At 37.8% G+C, this 22,446-nt stretch overlaps 1 protein-coding gene across 2 annotated transcripts in view; it reads right to left on the reverse strand.

Moving 5' to 3' along the window:
- Nucleotides 1–22,446, reverse strand: part of Cenpc (centromere protein C) — a 78,809-nt gene that overhangs the window by 27,572 nt on the left and 28,791 nt on the right. For both annotated transcript variants that reach the window (XM_085836804.1, XM_085836805.1), the window contains 8 exons: nucleotides 21,873–22,074; nucleotides 18,295–18,504; nucleotides 9,112–9,713; nucleotides 7,218–7,391; nucleotides 6,014–6,293; nucleotides 5,353–5,499; nucleotides 4,165–4,247; nucleotides 840–896 (listed from right to left, as the gene is read on the reverse strand). In XM_085836804.1, the coding sequence (XP_085692930.1) occupies nucleotides 840–896; nucleotides 4,165–4,247; nucleotides 5,353–5,499; nucleotides 6,014–6,293; nucleotides 7,218–7,391; nucleotides 9,112–9,713; nucleotides 18,295–18,504; nucleotides 21,873–22,074 (1,755 nt within the window). The remainder of the gene's footprint in view (nucleotides 1–839; nucleotides 897–4,164; nucleotides 4,248–5,352; nucleotides 5,500–6,013; nucleotides 6,294–7,217; nucleotides 7,392–9,111; nucleotides 9,714–18,294; nucleotides 18,505–21,872; nucleotides 22,075–22,446) is intronic.

Genomic DNA, 22,446 nt, shown 5'->3' on the forward strand with positions numbered 1-22,446 from the left:
AGCATGCTGTTATCTGAAATAATTTGTATAGAGTGAATTCCTCTACTAAGGAATTCTACTACTGAATTTGACTAAACAGTATAGTACACTGATCTGTGTTTATAAGCTTTCACATCAAAGACTACAGGTGAGGAGTGTGGCTTAGTGGTTAGAATCCAACCACTGCATAGAATTTGAAAGACCCTAAAGTGATCACTAGCAGCCTGAAAAATAAATAAAATCATATTTAAAAACTATTGTCCCTATGTAGCATGCTAATACAAACAGAAAGCTAGTTCTCCTTTAATAGTAGACAAAGTGGAACTCCTAGTTAAAGCTGACAAGCATGACATATAATGGCAGAATAAATAGATAAAGATTAAAAATTTACCAACTTTTAAATGCACTATGTCAACTGTGGTGGGGTATGTCTTAGACAGATGGCTTCAATAGAACACAAAGGCTCTGCATCACACAAAGGTGGGAGATCCCATGGATTTTGACTGACAAGTATCTTTTGATAAGCTGTGGAATTTTAATGCAGTTCTCTCATTTGCTACTAGAGGAAAATGGGAGAGCAGCTCTTAGGAGCATCATCTATCTGGCAGTTATCCCCACTAGCCTCTTTACTTGGGTGGCATCACAGAACAGAGGAAAGTTAAGGACTATAGGACTTACAAATAAAGAATAGAATAATAACTCAGTGGGTTATAATGATATATTTTGAAATGCTGAGAACTAAATACATAACAGTAATCTGGATATATTTTCCCTGCTTAAATAAATTATGTTGTATTTAAAGAGAGATTCAGTAGTACTAGTTTTTTCAATGGGAATATTATAAGAATAAATTATTTTACCTAATTTGTGATGTAATTTTTTATCTGGTACCATATTAGAACTTCTTGTTGTAAAATCTGCAAAATACAAAAGATAGCATTATAAACAACGCAACATGCCTGCTAATTTTCTATTGACTTGAGGTAGTATATGGCCAACTTTAGTAAGTACTATAAATAAGGTTTAAACATGAAAATCTAACTTATACTTTAATTTTTCATTGATAAACAATACAAGCTAAGGAAAAACAGCATAACATCTCATTATACTTTGCTATAATAAACTTATTTAAATAGCACAGCCATTAGGAGGAACAAAGCCCAAACAGCATTCTCCTTTGCTCATGAATGGAAAATGAGCCACTAGCAAATACAACACCTGACATAATGGTGCCTAACAACTTGAGTGTGTACCGTCTTAACTCTACAATAAAAACACACAGGTTTGCTGAACAGATTCAGAAATAAAACCCACAGTCAGAGGGTGAGTGGGGGATGGGGGGAATAAAATCTGGAGTGTAAAGAAATAAAGAAAAGTAAGAGGAGGAGGAGGAGGAGGAGGAGGAGGAAGAAGAAGACGAGAAGGAGAGGAGGAGGAGGGAGAGGAGGAGGAGGAAAAAGAAGATAATCGAGGGGGAAAAAAAAAGGAAACAGTGGGCTCTGGCAATTCGAGGAAAAAAAAAAAGGAAACAGTGGGTTCTGGCAATCCGCGTAGCCTAAACAGCCACTTTCACAATAAATTAGAAAAAGTGTCATTTCAAAGAAAATGACCTCCAATTCATGAATGTACGTCAAATTCTGATATATGCATATAACTGTATATATGGATTATAGATACAGAAGGCTTATCATCTTATAGACTTTGCTGATGAGCACAGCATATTTTACAAAAATATTTTTATTTAGTTTACTTTCATGTGTGCCAGAGGGTGTGTATGCAGGTGACTGGGAGGCCAGAAGAGGACATCAGGTCCCCTGGAACTAGTTACAGATGGTAAATGACTCACCAGGAAAGACAGTCCTGAGAGCCAAACTCAGCTCCTCTGCAAAACAGCAAGCTCCTAACAGAGGAGCATCACTCCAGCCCCCTACATTGTTGTTGTTTTATCATTAATATCGTTTTAGTTTCTCTAGACAGAGTTTCTCTGTGTAGCCCTGCCTGTCCTGGAAATTACTCTGTAGATCAGGCCTGCCTCAAACTCACAGATTCTTCTGCCTCTGTCTCCCAAGTGATTAAAGATGTGCACCAAAAAATTAAAAAAAAAAAATAAAAAAGAAAAAAAGAAATAAAACCCATCTTTTTTTGTTTATTTTTTACACAAAACTCAACCATAAAGATAGGCACCCCTGAAAGTGAGTTAGGCGGCAAAAGGTATTCCAAGCAAACGCAACCAAGAAGCAAGAAAGTGTTGGTGACCATTAATATTTGACTAAACAGACTTCAAGCTAAAATAATCAGAAGACTAAAAGAAGAATGCTTCGTTCTAATCAAAGGAAGAATTAACCAAGAAGACATTTCTATCATAAACAGATGTGCACCAAACTCCGGTGCACACAGTTTCATAAAACGTGAACTACTGAAGTAAAAGTAACAAATAAACATCTCCCCATTAATAAACACTATGTGATTTCAATATCCTACGATTTGCAATGGACAGGTCATCTGAACAAAATAGAAACAGAAACATCAGAATTAACAGATCACAGAGCTTAACAGGTATCTACAGATTATTCTATCTAAACACAAAAGAGTATACATGCTACTCAGCACATGGAATTTTCTCTAAAGGTGATATCCTGGGACACACACACAATTCTTAACAGATTCAGAAAGATTGAAATAACTCTCTATAGCCTATCTGACCATGGTGAAACAATAAAACTTAAAACCAACAGCAAACAAACTTTCAGTAAGTACACAAACTAATGGAGAACAAAGAACTCATAACTGAATGATTAGTGGGGCAAAGAAGAAATCAAAGAAAAAAAAAAAAAAGATTTCTTGGAACTAAATGAAAGGAGACCATAACAGCAAAACTGTCACAGTCACAACAGCCCTGCGAGGGAAATGTAAGTGCTTAACTCAAAAAGTTAAGATGAACAAGAACAAACCAAATCCAAACCCAGTCTATGGCCAGAAACAATAGAAATCAGAGCAGAAGTTAATGAAATACAAGCAAAGAAAACAATACAAAGAATTAAGAAATCCAGGAGCTGGGTCTCTGAGGAGAAAAAAGATTGGCAGACCCCTGACCTAAGATTCTGCTGTATCTGCTCCTCCTTTCGCAAGTCCCCACGGGGTAAGAACAATGCTATTGTCTCAGATGCTTAGACCAACAACCTTAATGTTCTTTCGAGTGTCTATTTCGTATAACCACCAACCTTATAACAAATAATCAGTAATCCCTCTTGACTTCCAACATTTTCTATCAATAAAACAAATAAATAGCAAATACAGTCCACCCAGCACCCACATTGTGGGTCACAACTATCTGTTAACTCCAGTTCCAGGGAATTCGATGCCCTCTTTGGACATCAAAAGTCATCAGTCATACATGTGATGCAGACATACATGCAAAAAGCTCATTAACAAAAAATAAAAAGCCCCCAAAATTTAAATACGTTAAAAATACATTTTTAAAAGAACATATTACAAAATACTATATAGGGAAAACTATTCAAAATTATACTTGGGCAAATTCACTGGTTCTTTACTAAATAAAAGGTAAAGAATATAGAAAGGGTTAAAATTTAAAAATAAATATATAAATGTAAAAACAGTAAAAAAAAATTAGTGAATTAATAATAAAAATGATAGTATAACATTATATTCAAGCACTGAAAAAAAAGTATAAAACTATTGAGGCATGAAAACTTTCAAACTTATATAAAATAGAGGAAAACAGTATAATGAACTCAATATATCAACCACCTATCTTCATTAGTCATCAACATGAGTTACTACTGCTTTAAGTATTTCCTTATCAGCTTAACAAATCTATTGACCTGTCTGTCTGTCCATTCATCCATCCATCTATCCAGCCATCCATTCTGTTGCAGGATGATATATACGACAAGGAATATGTGTGAAGAGCAGAGGACAATTTGTGGAAATCAATCGTCTCCCTTTACTATGTGGATTCTAGGGAATTCAACTCAGGTGGTCAGTCTTAGCAGCAAGTGCCTTTACCAGTCTAGACCATTTCAACAAATTTCCAACCATAAAGCTGGAAGTAGGAAGTTAGGAGTAGACCCACATTTGCTACTACTGAAAACATAAATAAACACAGACTTCTTTATATTCATAGTGGCTTAGAAACCAAGATAGTAGAAAATAATAACTTACGCAAACTCTTCTGGTCCTGTTCATCACCCATCTCAGAATTACTGCTCCCTGGCATTTCATAATTCTTGAACCTGGAAGGTCCACTTAAAAACAAAACAAACATAACATTTGTGCTTTAATAATATATATTTCTGTGTGTCTAAATCTCATGATCATGTCTTAAAACTATCATGTCTCTTTCTTATGAAATTAAAAGTGATGCAATAGGTCATCAAAAATGTGTTTCCGTGCAGCATAAAGCAAGGACTATTTGATCCCATAACTGAGTCAAATCTATCTAAATGAGAGACAGAGACAGAGACAGAGATGGATGGACAGACAGACAGCTACTACAGGTTTAATTTCATATTTTATACACAATTCCTTTTTAAAATTAGGATCCACTTGCTGGTTTCTCTTATTTTTATAAAAGAATGTTGCTATTGGACTTGACTAGCCTTCTAACAGCCCCATGAATGGAAAAGGGTCTAGGTACGCTTCTTGGTAGTGCATGCCTATAATCCTAGCATTCAAGAGGCAGCAGGATGGAAAAGTCAAGGGCAGTTTAGGTCCATCAATAGGCCCAGGGCCTGGGCTAAGTAACAATCATAGTCCCTCCCACAGTAAAGAACCCTGGTCCCCCCTTTAACAGCTGAGGAGTTGCTCTCATTCACTAGTCTTTCACTTTTAAAGGTTTTAACAGTTCGTAGATAATACCAGCATATTAATTTCACTTGTTCAGTGTTAGTAGATGTTTTAGCAACACATCCACAAAGCCCTTAGCAATCTTCTTTTCAAAAGATAAAACCTCATTTCCCTTTTCTTGAATGTGGTCTGGAGTTGTGATGACCTTAAGTCATCAAAAGACATTGATTTCCCTTATGGTCACTTTCTTCTCTAAGATCATTTACTTTGTAAGAAGTCAGCTGCCATAAAAAAGAAACGAAGGTTGACTACCAAAAGACAGCCAACGGCCGTGGGAAACAACGTTGTAGTCAAGTCTTCAAAGATTTACAAAAAGAGAAAGACACTTCCAAACTTAGCCCAGCTAGGTACCCCTTGCCCAGATTTCCAGCTCACACAAGGTATAAAGTAATACATTTGCAAGCTAACACCAAAAATCAAATAATGTTTGGGAATAAGCTGCTACACTGAAATGGATAACTAGTGTAGTGAGTGGCTTCTATTATCACTACACTGTATACACACCTTTCTTCCCACACTGAGCGTTTAGACGTTTCTGAATTTGAAGCAGACTCCATTTGTGTCTTGCTTGTATATTCCTCAGTATGAGACTTTAAATGAACATTCGGTGATGTCGTAACATGGTTTTGATACTTACAGCCTCTTTTAGGTCTATGAAAAAAAGTTTAAAATTATAGTTTTCAAATGTATTTTGAAAAGTTCTTTCTTCTAGAAACAATATACAAATGATCATACAAGCAATATAAAATTGGCTATAGGAAGTCTAGTTCATCCTGCTCAGTTGTAAAAGAGTCAGGTTCATGAAGGTATCTAGAGTTTACAAAGACGCCACATTTAAAAAAATATAATAGAGTAACAAAACAAACCTGGGCTGAGTCTAATAAAAAAAGGGACACCAAGTGGCATTAATTTAAACAATCTATGTGATATACTATACAACTAAATATCTATCACTTCCCATTGCCAAATGCGGAAACAAGTTCAGAATAGTTCTGTGCCTAGGTGTCTGTCTCCTAGCTGATTGCAGAGCCTGAATTTAAGAACAACTTTGTCAGTCCTTTATGTTTACTCTTACTCTGAATACTGCATAACAAAGCCAAACCAGTAAATTCTGAATGAGAAAAACAAAAGACAGCTATATTGTAAATACAAAAAAAAAAATTACCGAGAAATAGCAAGGCTCTTCTGAGTTGGGTCTGCCTCAATGTTTTTCAATGGCTTCCTCTGGGAACGAGAAATGTCATCATGGCCACTAACAGTTCCTCCAGAACCCTTTACATTTAAAGACGTCTGTACTCTTGAGCTCATCTCTGTCTTCTGTCTTTTTGATGGACCAGGTTTCTTCCCAGTACTCTTAGATACATGATTTCTCTTAGTCTGCTTTTTTTTATTGGGATATACCACTGATGAGTTATTTTCTTTTAAAGAATTTCTATCAACAGAACCTGAAAGATTCGATGACAATTTAAACTTAGCATGTTTGTTCAAATGATCTGGCTCACTCGAATACTGACACCATTACATTTACATAAAAATATACATACCAATTTAATAAGTTAAATTTGTTTCCACATCATTTTTTTTTAATTTTTTTTCAATTGTATTTGCAGGACATGTACTAGATTTTTTAATCCCATTATAAACTTCCTTAAATAATCTTTTCTCTCGCTTTGCACATTAATTGCCTGACCATCATAATGGTCAGTGCTGTCAGCTTGACAGGACCTAATATGCTAGGAGATGGGTCTGGGCATGCCTACGCTAGCTTAGTTATGTTAATGTTAGCTAAGGTGAGCAGACCCACCCACAGCCAGTGGGTGGCACCATTCCTTGGCTACCATCTTAGATCCTGGATGATACAGAGTGGAGAAAGTACATGCATTCTTCTTTGGATCCTGAGTTGGATACAATCTCAGGGGCTAGCCTCCTCAGACCATGTCTTACCTTCTAGAAGACCAAAAGAAATCCTTTTTCTCATAAGTTGCACTTATCAGAGTATTTTGTCACAGCAAAAGAAAAGACATAATCCTTAAGATCTGTTTCCCATAATTCCAAATTTCTCAGTTTATCATCTTTCTTTGTAGGTGCTAACATTATACCAAAATAGTACTCAAGTCTACCTATCCACCCCTCCTGTCTTTCTTGACTGTAACCTTCATCTCCATGAGCACAAGGACTTTTGACTTTGTCCACAGCACATGTCTATATACAGAACACTGGAGAACTTTATACTTCAGTTGACAATAGTGAATCCATTTAACTTTATCTTCATAAAAGTTTTCTATGTAATGGGAATAATTCACACATAACATCACAGAGAATGACTGTAGGGACCCTTCAATAAAGATAATTTAAATAAATATACTCACTCTCGTCTGATTTTACCCTCCACCAGTCAGATGGACGCCGAGAAATTCTACAATCTCTCCTGGAAGTCAAAGTTACTTTTTTGGAAACAGATTTGTTCTTGGACCCACCAGAAAAAAATTTCTTTCCAGATTTTCCCTTATTGGTTTGGGTGCTATTGTTTTTTTTCTCATTTTCTAATTTAAAGAAAAACCACAAAAAATATTCAGAATATAAGTTTTCAGAAGTTCACAAGAGATTTTAATTAAATAAAACTCAATTACAAAAACATCTTACATTTATGCAATGAGCTATTTTATTTTTACCACTGTTTTTTTTTTAAGAGAACATGTTTTCAATAAGATGTGATTTTCTGTCGATTAAATGTAAACATTGCTCACTGCTTGTCATAAACTAAAAGAGGAATATGTGTACCTGTGCATGCAGGGACATGCGGACAGGTGCACATGTGTGCAAACCAGCAGACAACCCTAAATGTCACCTCTTCTCATTTATGTATTCATTTACATTATATTGAGAGAGCTACTGCCTGTAACTCAGCATTAAGGCTATGCTGGCTGACCATCAAGCCCCAGGGATCGGCCTATCCTTGCCTCCCTAGCACTGGTATTACAAATGCATGAAACCACAACAGCTATAATTGTTTGACTTGGGGCTTGGCGATCAAACTCAGGTCATTCTGCTCGGAAGGCAAGCACGAAGCTGTCTAGCTACTTAAGCTGACTGCCTTTTGAAAGACAAAACATTGTCTCTTTGTACTTACCACTACTCAAAAATAAGACAGGAAGTTACTGCCTTTCATTTTAATTATTTTGAAATCTTATGTTGGAAGAAGACACTGACTATGACTCAATTATAAACCTTGAAATGATGTTACTTTGGAGTAACCTTACTGGCTCAATCCATGTATCCTTAAAACTTGTGACTGGACAGGAATTGAGATGATAGCAGAGAAGCAAACAATTAGTGACAGAAGAAACTAGCCATTGCTAGCTTTGATGATGGAGAAGGAGCAAGTCTAGGATTATGGGTAAGTAGATAGGATGGAAAAAGCAAGGAGTAGACCTTTCACAAACACAACAGAAGGAACAAAGCTACACAAAGATCCTTCAGTTTGTCTCAGTACCATGAAATTTTTGACCTAAAGAACTCTGTAAGATTTTTTTTACAAGGGCTGGAGAGATGGCTCAGCCATTAGGAACACTGACTGCTCTTCCAGAAGTCCTGAGTTCAATTTCCAGCAACCACATGGTGGCTCACAACCATCTGTAATGGAATCTCATGCCCTCTTCTAGTGTGTCTGAAGACAGCAACAGCGTACTCATATACATAAAATAAGTAAATAAAGCTATGTATTTATTTTAAAAGATTTTTAAAAATTTAAGTGTGTTGTTTAATCTTTGTAAGTTTGTGGCAATTTGTAACAATGAAAAATCACAATCAGTATAGTAAGATATCAGAACAATATATTCATTAACCAGTCGATATTCAAAAGTATTTATGAAGCTATAAAGCTCATATGGCAATATTGGGTAGAGATTTATTTTCTGTTCCTCTACTTTCATCCTATACACATCCATATAGCTATGTCAATCTGCATACCCCATAAGAATGACCAAGTAGCAGGGGAAAACATCATTAACTTGTTTAGTCTTTCACTTCTCCATGTAAGTTTCCGCCTTAGGAATGTTAAATAAAATTAAAAAAAAAAAAAAAAAAAAAAAATCAAGTGACTCTGTCCTGAAAAATACCTAGAGAGGTTCCCAAGAATAACCCCAAAGGTGGGTCAATCTTTAGAGAAGCTTTCTGTTGCTCACCTCCCAAAGACAGGAGAAATATTAACAATTATAAAATGATACAAGAGTACTCACACTCCTAGCTAACATGTTCACTTACCAAGAGCTGGCTTATGTTTCTTGGGAGTAGGCTCATTCCTCACCTCTTCACAGTCCTTCATATTTCTTTTCAAATTGATTTGTAACTTGTCTTGGCCAGTGTTTGACATATTGCTATTTTCACAGTTACTCTGTCCCTTACTGAGCTCTTCAGCTTCTTTAGGCTTAGACACTCTCCTCTGGTTCTGTTTCGTAGTCCTTTCCCATGCAGGTGGTTTTTTGGCAGTCTCAGATTGCATTTTATTTTCTGGAGATCGACAATCATTTTCCAACTCATCTGTACAAGTAGTTCCCAGGTTTTCTTCAACAGAGAGCTGAGCTTCCTCTATTGGGTGAGTCTTATCAGACTGTGTGTTTCTCACAAAAGTCGTTGCAGATAAACTATGAGATTTCTCTCTTGACTTCTTACCTTGAAGCAGTGCCGTGTTTTCAGACGATGGCTTGTGGGGGCTCAGATGCCTGTCTTTGCTTGGTATCATCACCCAAAGTCGACTTGAAAAACTTCTATCTGACCGATCAATAATAAATTCATCTTCTAATAATTTCATGTCACTTGGAGGAGGCGGAGAAGATAGAACTGCTGCTGTGTGCCTGACCACAGAACTAAAACAAAACATTACTGCAACACTTTAGAGAGACGGAAGCTTCATCTTTGTTTACTGAATAAACATTTTATACAGGAAATAATATCTCTATCTGTTTAAAAAAAGCAGTTCACACTACCCCTCAATTTTCTTTAATATTCCCTCCATTTTATAATAATAAGATCATAGGAATTTAAAGCTGGGTATCTACTTTAATGCCCTTCATTAAATATATATAATAAAACCTTGAAATTCATAGCTGTAGAATTATAACCAAAATGTAATTTACTTAAAATAGAAAATGCATGTCATAGCTATATATGTTTGATTAAATTATTTGGACAGATATCTGTATTTTCATTTCTAAAGTGCAACAAGATTAAATATAATAAACCACCATACTTAATACTTTGAGAATAATAATACAACTGATCTTGAATGGTTTCTTGGTTTTTTTTTCATATCTAACAGAATTCCACTCATAACAGCACCAAATACACAGATGTCAAATGAAAGAATTATAATAACTATTCATTCATATAAGTGAAACTATAACATACAAATTTGATCTTAAGGTTCAACTCTCATGCTTATTTTCCCAAATAATATTATGATAATGGTTCAGAATTAACTCGAGTATGACAGGCACAAGAAATAGAGTGCTACAAAACCAGGAAAGGATATATCTTATTACAAAGCACACAGTGCCACATAATAACTCTCCTGAGGCTGTAGACCTATTTCCCTGAAACTTTAGCCCTAAATTTATTGTACTAAAGAAGCGCTATCATACTTGCATGTACTCAGTTACAAAACAGGCAGCTTTAACTCTAATCACAGTTTATAACCTGGCAACATTTGCTAAAATATTCATAAAAGAACACACTTTTATACATCTTAGGCAATTCACACATTTAGTGATTACCCTGGTTAGTTTTTGTTTGTTTTATGCGGTTTTTGTTTTCTTTTCTTTGTTTTTGCTTGTCAACTTGACACCAACTAGTGTTTTCTAATTTAAAAAAAAAAAAAAATTGAGACAATGCCCCAATAAGACACAAGCCTGTGGAGCAAAAAAAAAAAAAAATTGAGACAATGCCCCAATAAGACACAAGCCTGTGGAGCATTTCCTTAGTAAGTGACTGACATGGGAGGGCCCAGACCATGGTGCGCAGTGCCACCCCTAGGCAGGTGGTTCTGGATGATCTAAGAAGCAGGCTGAGCAAGCCACCTTTGAACAAGCTAGGAAGTAGCACTCCTCTCGGGCCTCTGCTCCCGTTATTGCCTCCAGGATCTTACTCTGACTTCCCTTCATGAAGAACTATAATCGATGCAGAAAAGGTGAAATGAAGCTCTTCCTCCCTTACTGGGCAGTGGTGGCGCACGCCTTTAATCCCAGCAGGAGGCAGAGGCAGGCGGATTTCTGAGTTCGAGGCCAGCCTGGTCTACAAAGTAAGTTCCAGGACAGCCAGGGCTATACAGAGAAACCTTGTCTCGAAAAAACAAAAAAACAAAAACAAAGAAAAGCCCTTCCTCCCAGGTTGCTTTTGGTCATGGTATTTTATCACAGCAATAGAAACGCTAAGTAAGTCAGAGATTGATCCCAGGTCACCAAGTGTTACTGTGACGTGCCCGACCACACAATTTGGGGAGGTTTGTGTTGGCACTTGAACTTTAGACTTGAAAAGCTACTGAAGTACCTCAGTAGGCTGTTGTGTGGGAGCTTGAAAGATAACATTGAGAGCAATGCAAAAGATGGGGACCTAACTTTTACAGTTTCTGAGGAAAGTTGTTGAGAGTCCCTTAAAGACTCTATTGGGAATATTTGAAATTTGAATTAAGAATTTGTATATGAGTACACTGCAGCTGCCTTCAGACACATCAGAAGAAGGCATCAGATCCCATTACCGATGGTTGTGAGCCACCATGTTGTTGCTAGGAATTGAACTCAGGACCTCTGTAAGAGCAGTCAGTGCTCTTAACTACTAGTACCCGCAGAGCTTGTGTCACTAGCTGCAAATGTAGCAGAAGATGGCCTAGTTGGCCATCATTGGGAAGAGAGGCCCCTTGGTGTTGCAAACTTTATATGCCCTAGTACAGGGGAACACCAGGAGCAAGAAGTGAGTGTGAGTGGGTAGGGGAGCAGGGAGGGGGGGAAGGGTATGGGGGACTTTTGGGATAGCATTTGAAATGTAAATGAAGAAAATATCTAATAAAAAAATTTAAAAGAAAAAGAATTTGTAGTTCTGGTCAGCTAGAGCTGAAGAATTGGTGATTAACAAGAGATCATCTGCACCACTAAAGTGAAACCCTTGCTTTGCTGAAACCATCGATACTGGTAAGCGGTGACTAGAGAATAAGCTGTGATTAACATCATTAAGGCAAATTTTTCAGGAGTTTCTTCAAAGCCAGTACACAGAAGCTGTGGCCCAAAGGTGGCCCAGGTGTACCTTGTGCTGTCAGCCAAACTTTTATATAAGAGTGTCTCAGGTGGTACTGGTTTTAAAACCATAAAAGGGTCATGGAGAGATGTTGAAACTTAGCACTATGTGACAGGGTTAGATTTCTTGAGGGTGGTTCAGGAGAGGTTACTGGTGAAGGTGCAGCCCAGTTACAATGAAGACCCCAGCATTCTGGAGCTGTCAGTAGCCTGAGATGACAACCAAGGCCGCTAGCATCCAGCCTCCACCTAGGAAATGTGTACTGTGTGCTGAGGCAAGCCCTTTTGGAGCCTAGAAGAAGACTGTGATTCCCAGAAGTCTAAGCTGTACAATATTTGAACTTTCTTTTGTTTTGGTGTGACTGTGAAAGGTTCTGGTTCTTCTCTCTTGGAAATTGAAGGTATGTAACTTAAAAAAGACTTGGATACTATAGAGATACCTTGGATATTTTGGAAAGGCCTTGAACTTTCAAACAGGCTTTTGTTTTAATGTTTTAAAGAGAGTGGCTTTAAAGACTGTGGAGTTTTTAAGTTTCAAATGTGTTTTATATGAAAAGATATTAACAAATCGTCTTGGGAACAAATGAACAAGAAAGGTTGTCACTTAAAATTGATGTCCTTTTGTGTCAAAATAACAAGGAGTATTGGTCCTGATAAGTTTTTGGTGTTTATGTTTTATGTGTTATGTTTCCTCTTGGTTTGGTCATGAACTTGACACAAGCTAGTGTTGTCTGAGAACAAGGAACCACAATTGAGAAAATGGCCCAAAAAAACTGGTCAATATGGCATTTCTTAATAAGTGATTAATGTGGAAGGGCCCAGCTCACTGTGGCCAGTGCCACCACTTGTCCTAAATGGCCTAAGAAGCAGACTAAGCAAGCCAGTAAGCATCATTCCTCCAAGGCCGCTGGCCCAGTTCCTGCCTACAAAGAATCCTAACCTGAGAGTTGTAAGCTCAAGATTTCCTCCTCTCCCTCCTCATGTTGCTTTTGATCATGATCTTTCATGGAGCAAAAGAAACCCTGACTAAGACACGATTCACATCATCTAGAGTGGCACAGTGTAAAAATAAAGACTAGTTCCCTAGGATTAAATAGCACTTCGTCCAATTAGGTGAAAAGGTCATATGAAGTAGGAACTATTTAAAGGATTGTAATCAGATGCACTGATTTTCACTGTTGTTTCTATACTAGTCTTAAGCACACCATGTAATGCAGTGAAGAAATGCAAAAATCAGAAAACTAGAGTAAATGTTCAGACTCTAAAAGTAGTCTGCACACTCCTATTTTAGCTTTTTAAGAAAAACTACTTCTTTTTATTCATAATAGAAGCAATGGTAGAATGGAAGAAATACCTATTTTTCTCTTTTCATGAGGATATACTAATTTTCTAATTTCAAATTCTTAAAAATGTATAATGTAAAATAATAAATATGCTAAAATATAGTGTTTTAATACTTGACTTACATGATTAAAAATGAAAAGCTAGTAACAAAGTTAACATCCCTAGGAGGCTATAATTAATAAATGTTTAATGGACATACTGTTTAACATTTTAAGAAATAACCAAACTGACAGATGAACATAATCCACCTTGTCTCTATGTTGTTTGTAATCCCTAGTTCTTTAAGAATGTGATGTTAAACATTTTTAATGAAGCCACCTGTGAGGCTTTGTATGTGCTTGGCCCAGGAAGTGGCACTATTAGGAGGTGTGACCTTGCTGGAGTAGGTGTGTCACTGTGGGTATGGGCTTTAAGACTCTAGTCCTAGCTGCCTGGAAGTCAATATTCTGCTAGCAGCCTTCAGATGAAGATGTAGAACTCTCAGCTCCTCCTGCACCGTGCCTGCCTAGATGCTGTCATGTTCCCGCCTTGATGATTCTGGACTGAATCTCTGAACATATAAGCCAACCCCAATTCAATGTTGTCCTTATAAGAGTTGCCTTGAGTCAGACAGTGGTGATCCATCCCTTTAATCCCAGCACTTGGGAGGCATAGGCAGGCGGATCTCTGACTGCAAGGTCAGCCTGGTCTACAGAGTGAGTTCCAGGACAGCCAGGGCTACATAGAAACGCTGTCTCAGAAAAAAACAAAAAAAAAAACAAAACAACAACAACAAAAGAGTTGCCTTGGTCCATGGTGTCTGTTCACAGCAGGAAAATCCTAACTAAGACACCACCCCAAACCAAGAATGAAGACCTCATAGGTGTCTTCCTCTCTTCTCCTACTTCAATACACTATTTTGTGACCAGTCATTCAAATTAAATGTAAGCTTAGGAAACAACCTTGACAATATTAAAGTTAGAAATAGATGATTTCTGATTAGGTAGAAAAATCATTAAAATCATGTTACTTTGGGCAAGATGGAGTTAGTCATAATGAACTCAAGGATGCTAGAGGATGACGATGAACTGACGGAATGACACCAGAGAGTACAAAGGTTGACTACAGAACTTTACTCACTATGTTATCAAAAACCACACTTGAAAATATATTTTTTTCTCTCAGATATGGGATAAAGTTCACAAATACATTTGAGTAAGATGGTGGGTAGGACAACATGCATACCAAGTGTGGGGGGGAGATGCTACCAAAGACTGAACAAAAGAGAAATTTCATTCACCATAATTCAGTATATTATAAAAATTTCCTAGTGTGCCTATTAGCACTCTGTCAGAAAAAATAAGTAAAAAGCTTCTAAACTGGAAAGGTGTCCAAAGTAAGAAACACTTACATAAAGTCGGGCATGGAGGCACACAACTTTAATCCCAGCACTTGGGAGGCAGAGGCAGGCGGATTTTTGAGTTCAAGGCCAGCCTGATCTACAAAGTAAGTTCCAGGACAGCTAGGGCTACACAGAGAAACCTAGTCTCAGGGAAAAAAAAAAGAAAGAAAGAAACACTTACATAAAGTAATAGAACTAAGGACAGGAAGTAAAAATTCAGAAGGAGACTTGAAAAACTCTAGAAGCCTAGTCTAGACTTTAAGAGAAAATAGTAACGGCCAAACAAACATGGACTTGGCTTACACATTTACACACTGCAATGTGTTACACAGAAACTGTTCACTAGGGACAGTGAAAGGCACTTGACTTCTTCTAATAAAGCAAGCAAAAGATCTCCACCCTAGCTGCCACAAATTTTAGGTATAGCCAGGCCTTAGAAATCCCTATGTGCACATTATTAAGTACATCAAGTTGTCTAATGTAGAATAGAACACATTAAATTGTATTCAGCCATCAGAGAAACATGTATCAAAACTCTGAGATTGCATCATTTGCTAATCGAAATGCCTAAGAATTAAAAAAAAAAAAAAAGAAAGAAAGAAGAAGAAGACGATGACAGCAAATATTGGCAAGAATGTAGGGAAATGGGGACACTCATGTACTACTAATGGGAGAACAAATTAGTAGAGCCACTATAGAAATCAGCATGGTGATTCCTCAAAAGCTAAAAATAGAGCTACCATAGGACTCAATCACACCACTCTTGAGTATATTCCCAAAAGACTCTATCCTATTATAGAGACACAGGCTCTCCACATTCAAGGATGCTCTGTATCACAGTTGGGAATAATGGAATAGGACTGTGGTTCTGGTTTTTTTGGTTCTGGAAACTGAAGGAATGATTAAAAGGGACATATTTTTCCACTAGAGGTGAGATTCCTAAATTCCCAATAGCTAGGAAATGGAAACACCCTAAATACCCACCAGCTCATGAATGCATATGAAAATGTGGTGTGCCAGGCGTGGTGGCGCACACCTTTAATCCCAGCACTCAGGAGGCAGAGGCAGGCGGATTTCTGAGTTCGAGGCCAGCCTGGTCTACAGAGTGAGTTCCAAGACAGCCAGGGCTATACAGAGAAACCCTGTCAGAAAGAAAGAAAGAAAGAAAGAAAGAAAGAAAGAAAGAAAGAAAGAAAGAAAGAAAGAAAGAAAGAAAGAAAGAAAGAAAGAAAGAAAGAAAGAAAGAAAGAAAGAAAGAAAGAAAGAAAGAAAGAAAGAAAGAAAGAAAGAAAGAAAGAAAGAAAGAAAGAAAGAAAGAAAGAAAGAAAGAAAGAAAGAAAGAAAGAAAGAAAGAAAGAAAGAAAGAAAGAAAGAAAGAAAGAAAGAAAGAAAGAAAGAAAGAAAGAAAGAAAGAAAGAAAGAAAGAAAGAAAGAAAGAAAGAAAGAAAGAAAGAAAGAAAGAAAGAAAGAAAGAAAGAAAGAAAGAAAGAAAGGAAAGAAAGAAAGGAAAGAAAGAAAGGAAAGAAAGAAAGGAAAGAAAGAAAGGAAAGAAAGAAAGAAAGAAAGAAAGAAAGAAAGAAAGAAAGAAAGGAAAGAAAGAAAGAAAGAAAGAAAGAAAGAAAGAAAGAAAAGAAAAAAAAGAAAGAAAGAAAGAAAAGAAAGAAAGAAAGAAAAGAAAGAAAGAAAGAAAGAAAAGAAAGAAAGAAAGAAAAGAAAGAAAGAAAGAAAAGAAAGAAAGAAAGAAAAGAAAGAAAGAAAGAAAGAAAGAAAGAAAGAAAGAAAGAAAGAAAGAAAGAAAATAAATAACTGTGGTGTACTGTGACAATTGAATATTATTCAGCCATTAAGAAAACTGAAGTGTGGCATTTCTATATTTTGTTCAGCGTGTGGACAAAGGCATGGAAGCTCGGTACCATAATAAGTCCTCTGGCAACTAAGACCTCCTTGTGCAGCGTGAGTTTATGATCCATACAAGAGTTACCTCATCCACACACAAATGGAGGGAGGGGCGAGAGAAAGAAACTCCGATTATGAGAATCAGAGTTACCCTATAATAGCAACAACATCCGGACTAACCACCAAGTGCCAGAACTGACTTGGTGGCTTCTTTTGGAGTTGGCTAGTTAGGACCCACAGACTCCCAAACATTACAGAATATTGTCAGTGCTATTGGTTATCCTTCAGAACTGACAATTAGACCCTATTGAAGACACCATATATCTGAGTCATAAAATGCCTTGTCTCAAGATGGGCTTGCTGATACAATCGTGGCCTGAATAGCACAGAAGTAACCAAGCACTTCCTAATTGGATTTAGCTGCCATTCCACAAGATGAAACCCATACCTGGCACTGTGGCTACACAGGTCATAGGCCCCAGGGGACAACCTGCTATCTTATTCTCTAAATGGACATATTATTAAACTGAGTCCTATTGGATTTCATTATGTCCATATATTAATGCATCTCCCAACCCTCCTTGAGAGAAGCAAGTATTTGTAGTAGACAGAAGAGACCTACAATTGGTGCAAGTACACAGAAAACTAAAGTGTAGAGTGTCCAGCCCTAAAGGCATATCTGTATCACATTTCCTCCTCTCAAGTGATCAAATAATCAAAGAATCACTGACCAGGAGAAGGAAAAAGAATGCAAGCAAAGGTGACCTGCAAAGAAACAGCATCTTCCAGACTAACAGGGCAGTTACGTATATGGTTGTGGTTGTGACAGGATACACAAGATATCTGAAAACTCATGCCAGCCCAGTGGAGCACAAAATCCTACCCCTAACCAAGGCTGGCAGAGACTCAGTTTTCTGTAAGGGTGTAGCCCTACTAAGTCAATCATGCTCCAGTGGAAGGCCACAGAGCCAAGAATATATGGGCAGCACAAAAGGGACCTGACAGGTGGGTTTTTTTTTTGGGGGGGGGGGTTATTTTAAAAAGAGGCCACAAATCTGCATTTGAAGAAAAGAGGGGTGTGGACCTGGGAAGAGTTTGGAGTGTCATATAATGGGGAGGGGTTCAAATGTTCTAAACACATTGTACAAAATTCTAATAAAATTTTTATAACTGAATAAAATATAAAGAAAAAGATTTCGCCAGGCGTGGTAGTGCACGCCTTTAATCCCAGCACTCGGAAGGCAGAGGCAGTCGATTTCTGAGTTCGAGGCCAGCCTGGTCTACAAAGTGAGTTCCCAGACAGCCAGGGCTATACAGAGAAACCCTGTCATGAAAACCAAAAAAAAAGAAGAGAAGAGAAAAGAAGAGAAGAGAAGAGAAGAGAAGAGAAGAGAAGAGAAGAGAAGAGAAGAGAAGAGAAGAGAAGAGAAGAGGAAAGGAAAAAAAAAAGATTTCTACATTAAAGAACATTGGGTATCCCCGGATACAGTTAGTTCACAGAATGAAGCAGACATGCCCGTGAGGACGGCGTCGGAACTGTACCTGGATTTACTTTTCCTCTTGACAGTCTCTAAAAACAACTCCGAAAAATTCTTCTTAGAACGTGAAAGGACCTCAGAACTGAGATCGTCTCTTTTCTGAGTGATTTCTGATGATGTCCCTTCTTGTCCCTCGGATAAGTTATCCTCTACTTGTAACACACTGTTCTCTGTTTCTGCTGTGCTCGAAGTAACTTTATCTTCAAAGTTTAACCTGAAAGGTTAAAAACGGAAGCCAAATTTTCCCTTGAGGTAAATTACACCCATTACAAAGGTCTTCAAATAACAAAGTACCTTAGATAACCACTTTTTTTTTTTTTTTTTTGCATCCTAATAGGAATAAAGGAAAGCGCTAAGAAATGGGACTGGGTTTATAACTCCGTTCTAGAAAAGACCTAATACTCACCCTTGCAATTACAAATAAGATGTAGGAAATATAAATCATTTCTTATGAGGTGAGAATATGAGCAACCATATACATAATTTGTGTTTGTGTTTGTGTACACACACATGTATACATGTATGTTTGTATGTGTGTATATATACATACATATATATGTATATATGTACACATATATGATATACATATATAAAAATGTCAATGAAAATTATCTTGTAAGGTGTGATGGTTTGTATATCTTTGGACCAGGGAGCGGCACCATCTGAAGGTGTGGCCTTGTTGGAATAGGTGTGACCTGGTTGGAATGGGTGTGTCACTGTGGGTGTGGGTATAAGATCCTCACTCTAGTTGCCTGGAAGTCAGTCTTCCACTAGCAGCCTTTGGATGAAGACATAGAACTCTCAGCTCCTCCTGCGCCATGCCTGCCTGGATACTGCCATGCTCCCACCTTGATAATAATGGACTGAACCTCTGAACCTGTAAGCCAGCCCCAATTAAATATTGTTTTTTATAAGACTTGCCTTGGTCATGGTGTCTGTTCACAGCAGTAAAACCCTAACTAAGACAGAAGTTGGTACCAGGAGTGGGGTATTGCTGTGATAGGCCTGACCATGCTTTTATTTGAAAGAATGTGGATTTTGGGACTTTGGATTTGGAAAGCAGTGGAATGCTTTAAATGGGGCTTAATGGGTCATCCTAGTAGGAATATGGAAGACTTTGTTGCTGGGAGTAATTTGAATTGTGTTGACCTGGCCCAAGAGATTTCAAAGGAGAATAATTTCAGAATGTGGCATAAAGACTGGTTTTGTGGTATTTTGGTGAAGAATGTGGCTACTTTTTGCCCTTGTCTGAAAAGTTTGCTTGAGGCTAAGGTGAAGAGACTTGGATTAATTGCATTGACAAAAGAAGTTTCAAAAAAGCCCAGCAGAGACTTTGTTCTCTGGTTAAGTCTTATGAAGAAAAGTTTGAACAAGCATAGCAAGCTTAGAAAGGAAAAATATAAAATATATGGTTTGAGTATTAAAGGAGTACCAGGAAGTGAAATGGAGCAAAATCTTGTGTTCTAGGAGATAAAGATTAAGGGAGTGGGACCTTGGGGCAAGATCCTACCCAGCTAAATAAGATCCAGGCATGGTGGTACACACCTTTAATCCCATGAGACAAGCATGCTGATCTCTACATTCAAGGTCAATCTACAGAGCAAGAACCAGGATAACCAAGCTTAGGCAGTGAAGGATTTAGAAAACATAAAGCTAGTGATAATGTAATAATACAAGGGGATCATGTTCTAGTTCCTGTAAGCAGCAGAACTCGGCAGCTTCAGCCATGTGCCTCTGGCTCTAGAGTTAAGAATGGAAGGAACTACTGGGAAAATTGATGCTGGTTAGCTGGAGCTAAGGAATTAGCAGTGATTAAGAAGAGACCAGCATCGTTGAGGTGAAATCTTCTGGAAATTGTTTTCTGGGAGCACAAAGAAGCTGTGTTCCAGAGATACCCAAGGTTGTACCTCATGCTGCGGCTGGACTTGGTAATGTGTAAGAGTCACTCAGGTGGTACTGCTTGTGAAGGAATAAAGGGATCATGGAGAGAAGCTGAGGCTTAGCACTGTGAGAGGCCAGGGAAGCCCATTGGAGAAGGTGAAGCCTCAGCTGTAGTTGATGGCCCAGGATTGAAGGGGTCATGCAAAGGATTTGAGGCTTGGCACCCTGAAGAGAGCCTATGAGAGGCTATTGGTGAAGCCTAGTTGGAGTGGAACACCCCAGTGTATTGGAGATGTCAGTACCATGGGATGATCACCAAGAACAGCAGCCATAATGGAGTGGATCAACCTGAGCATAGAGTGCTACAGAGGACAGAGATGGAGAAGTGATGCCAGTCCTTAGGAGGAGTCCAAAAGATCAAGTGGAATCCCAGACACTGAAAGAAGAAGCTGTAACATTGAAATTGCCTTGGAGACTCAAAGATGTTAAAGATGCCAGAGCCATGGGATACATGCTGAGGAAAGCTGCTAACAGGGAGTGGAACCAGCCCAGGAGGAAGCAGTTTGTTGCAGTCAAAAAAGATGAAAAAGGAGTGGAGATCTGAAGACCACTTTGACATCAGCCATGGAGATGCAAGTTTGGAGTTTGCCCAGCTGGTTTCCTGCCTTGCTTTGGGGATTACAGTTAATTAAGTTGAATGAATCTCAGAAGAGACCTTGAACTTTGGGCTTTTAACATTGTTGCAACTGCTATAGACTATGAGGACTTTGAAAGTTGCACTAAATGCATTTTGCATTATGCTATGTTTAAGTATGGCCCCCATAGACTCATGCTTTTGAACAAGTCTATGGGGACCAGGGAGTGGAATGTGATGGTTTGTATATCTTTGGACCAGGGAGCGGCACCATCTGAAGGTGTGGCCTTGTTGGAATAGGTGTGACCTGGTTGGAATGGGTGTGTCACTGTGGGTGTGGGTATAAGATCCTCACTCTAGTTGCCTGGAAGTCAGTCTTCCACTAGCAGCCTTTGGATGAAGACATAGAACTCTCAGCTCCTCCTGCGCCATGCCTGCCTGGATACTGCCATGCTCCCACCTTGATAATAATGGACTGAACCTCTGAACCTGTAAGCCAGCCCCAATTAAATATTGTTTTTTATAAGACTTGCCTTGGTCATGGTATCTGTTCACAGCAGTAAAACCCTAACTAAGACATAAGGTAACTTTAAAAAGCTAATTAAACAAAAGAAATTATAGAAAGCTTACTATTATCACAAAGGAAACTGTCTTATTTACTGTGTGTCTGCATATATGATGTATTAAGATGCACACACCACAGCATGCACATGAAAGTTAGAGGACAACTTTGCGGAGTCAGATTCCTCTTTGCATCTTTATTTGGCTTTCAGATACTGAACTCTGGTTACCGGACTTGCACACCAAGTGCTGAACCGTTTTACCAGTCCCATAATGAAAATACTTTTGCATATACTACAAAACAGTTAACCTCTAAACTTCTCTGAAGTATACTTTAATGATGTTCTCACTACTAAATAAAAACTAAAGCTAAGCAAAAAGTATTGTTTTTTTCTCATATTATCCCTTAAACCCTTGCTTCAAATCTACATAGAAGGCTAAATTAACATTTTTAATACAAGGACAAAAAAATAAGCATAATTATCATTACTTAAATACAAATTTACCTTTTCCTGGTTTTAAAAGAAATGTTTTTATTTGAAGCCTGCCTATCTACTGGACTCCTTGAGACAGAAGCCACTCTCTTTTGGCCAGCAGATGAAACGGCTTTCTGTAACGTGCTGACGTTTGCATCCAGGCAAACCACAGGGGAGCCAACACATAAGTCCAATTCATCAGACGCACCATGGTGAACTTCATTAGCCTGAACTAAAACAAAATATGATAGTTCTCAGCAATTAAAAACAGTATTTAAATCAAATGTACTTTTAAAAACCAACCATAACTTAATTAGAAACTTGCAGAGAAGAGCTTTTCATTAAGTTTAGATTCAAAGCCCTCTGATTAAACTGTCTAAGTACTTTAAGAGTACTAAGTACCTTGATTTACCAAAGTAATGAGTTGAAGCACATACTTGGTCCATCCTAACTGCAGCTATGGAAAGAATGAAATCCTCAAACACAGGAACTTCCAAATTTATGCCCAAAGTGTTGACATATAAAGCTTAACAGATAAAATACAGAAAAGCAAAAGAAATGATGAGATGCTGCTATGTTTAGGCTAACAGCAAGTAAGCTAACA

The sequence above is a fragment of the Mus caroli genome, unplaced genomic scaffold (genome assembly GCF_978045245.1).
Source record: "Mus caroli unplaced genomic scaffold, Mus_caroli_1 scaffold_4, whole genome shotgun sequence".
NCBI classification, from domain to species: domain Eukaryota; kingdom Metazoa; phylum Chordata; class Mammalia; order Rodentia; family Muridae; genus Mus; species Mus caroli.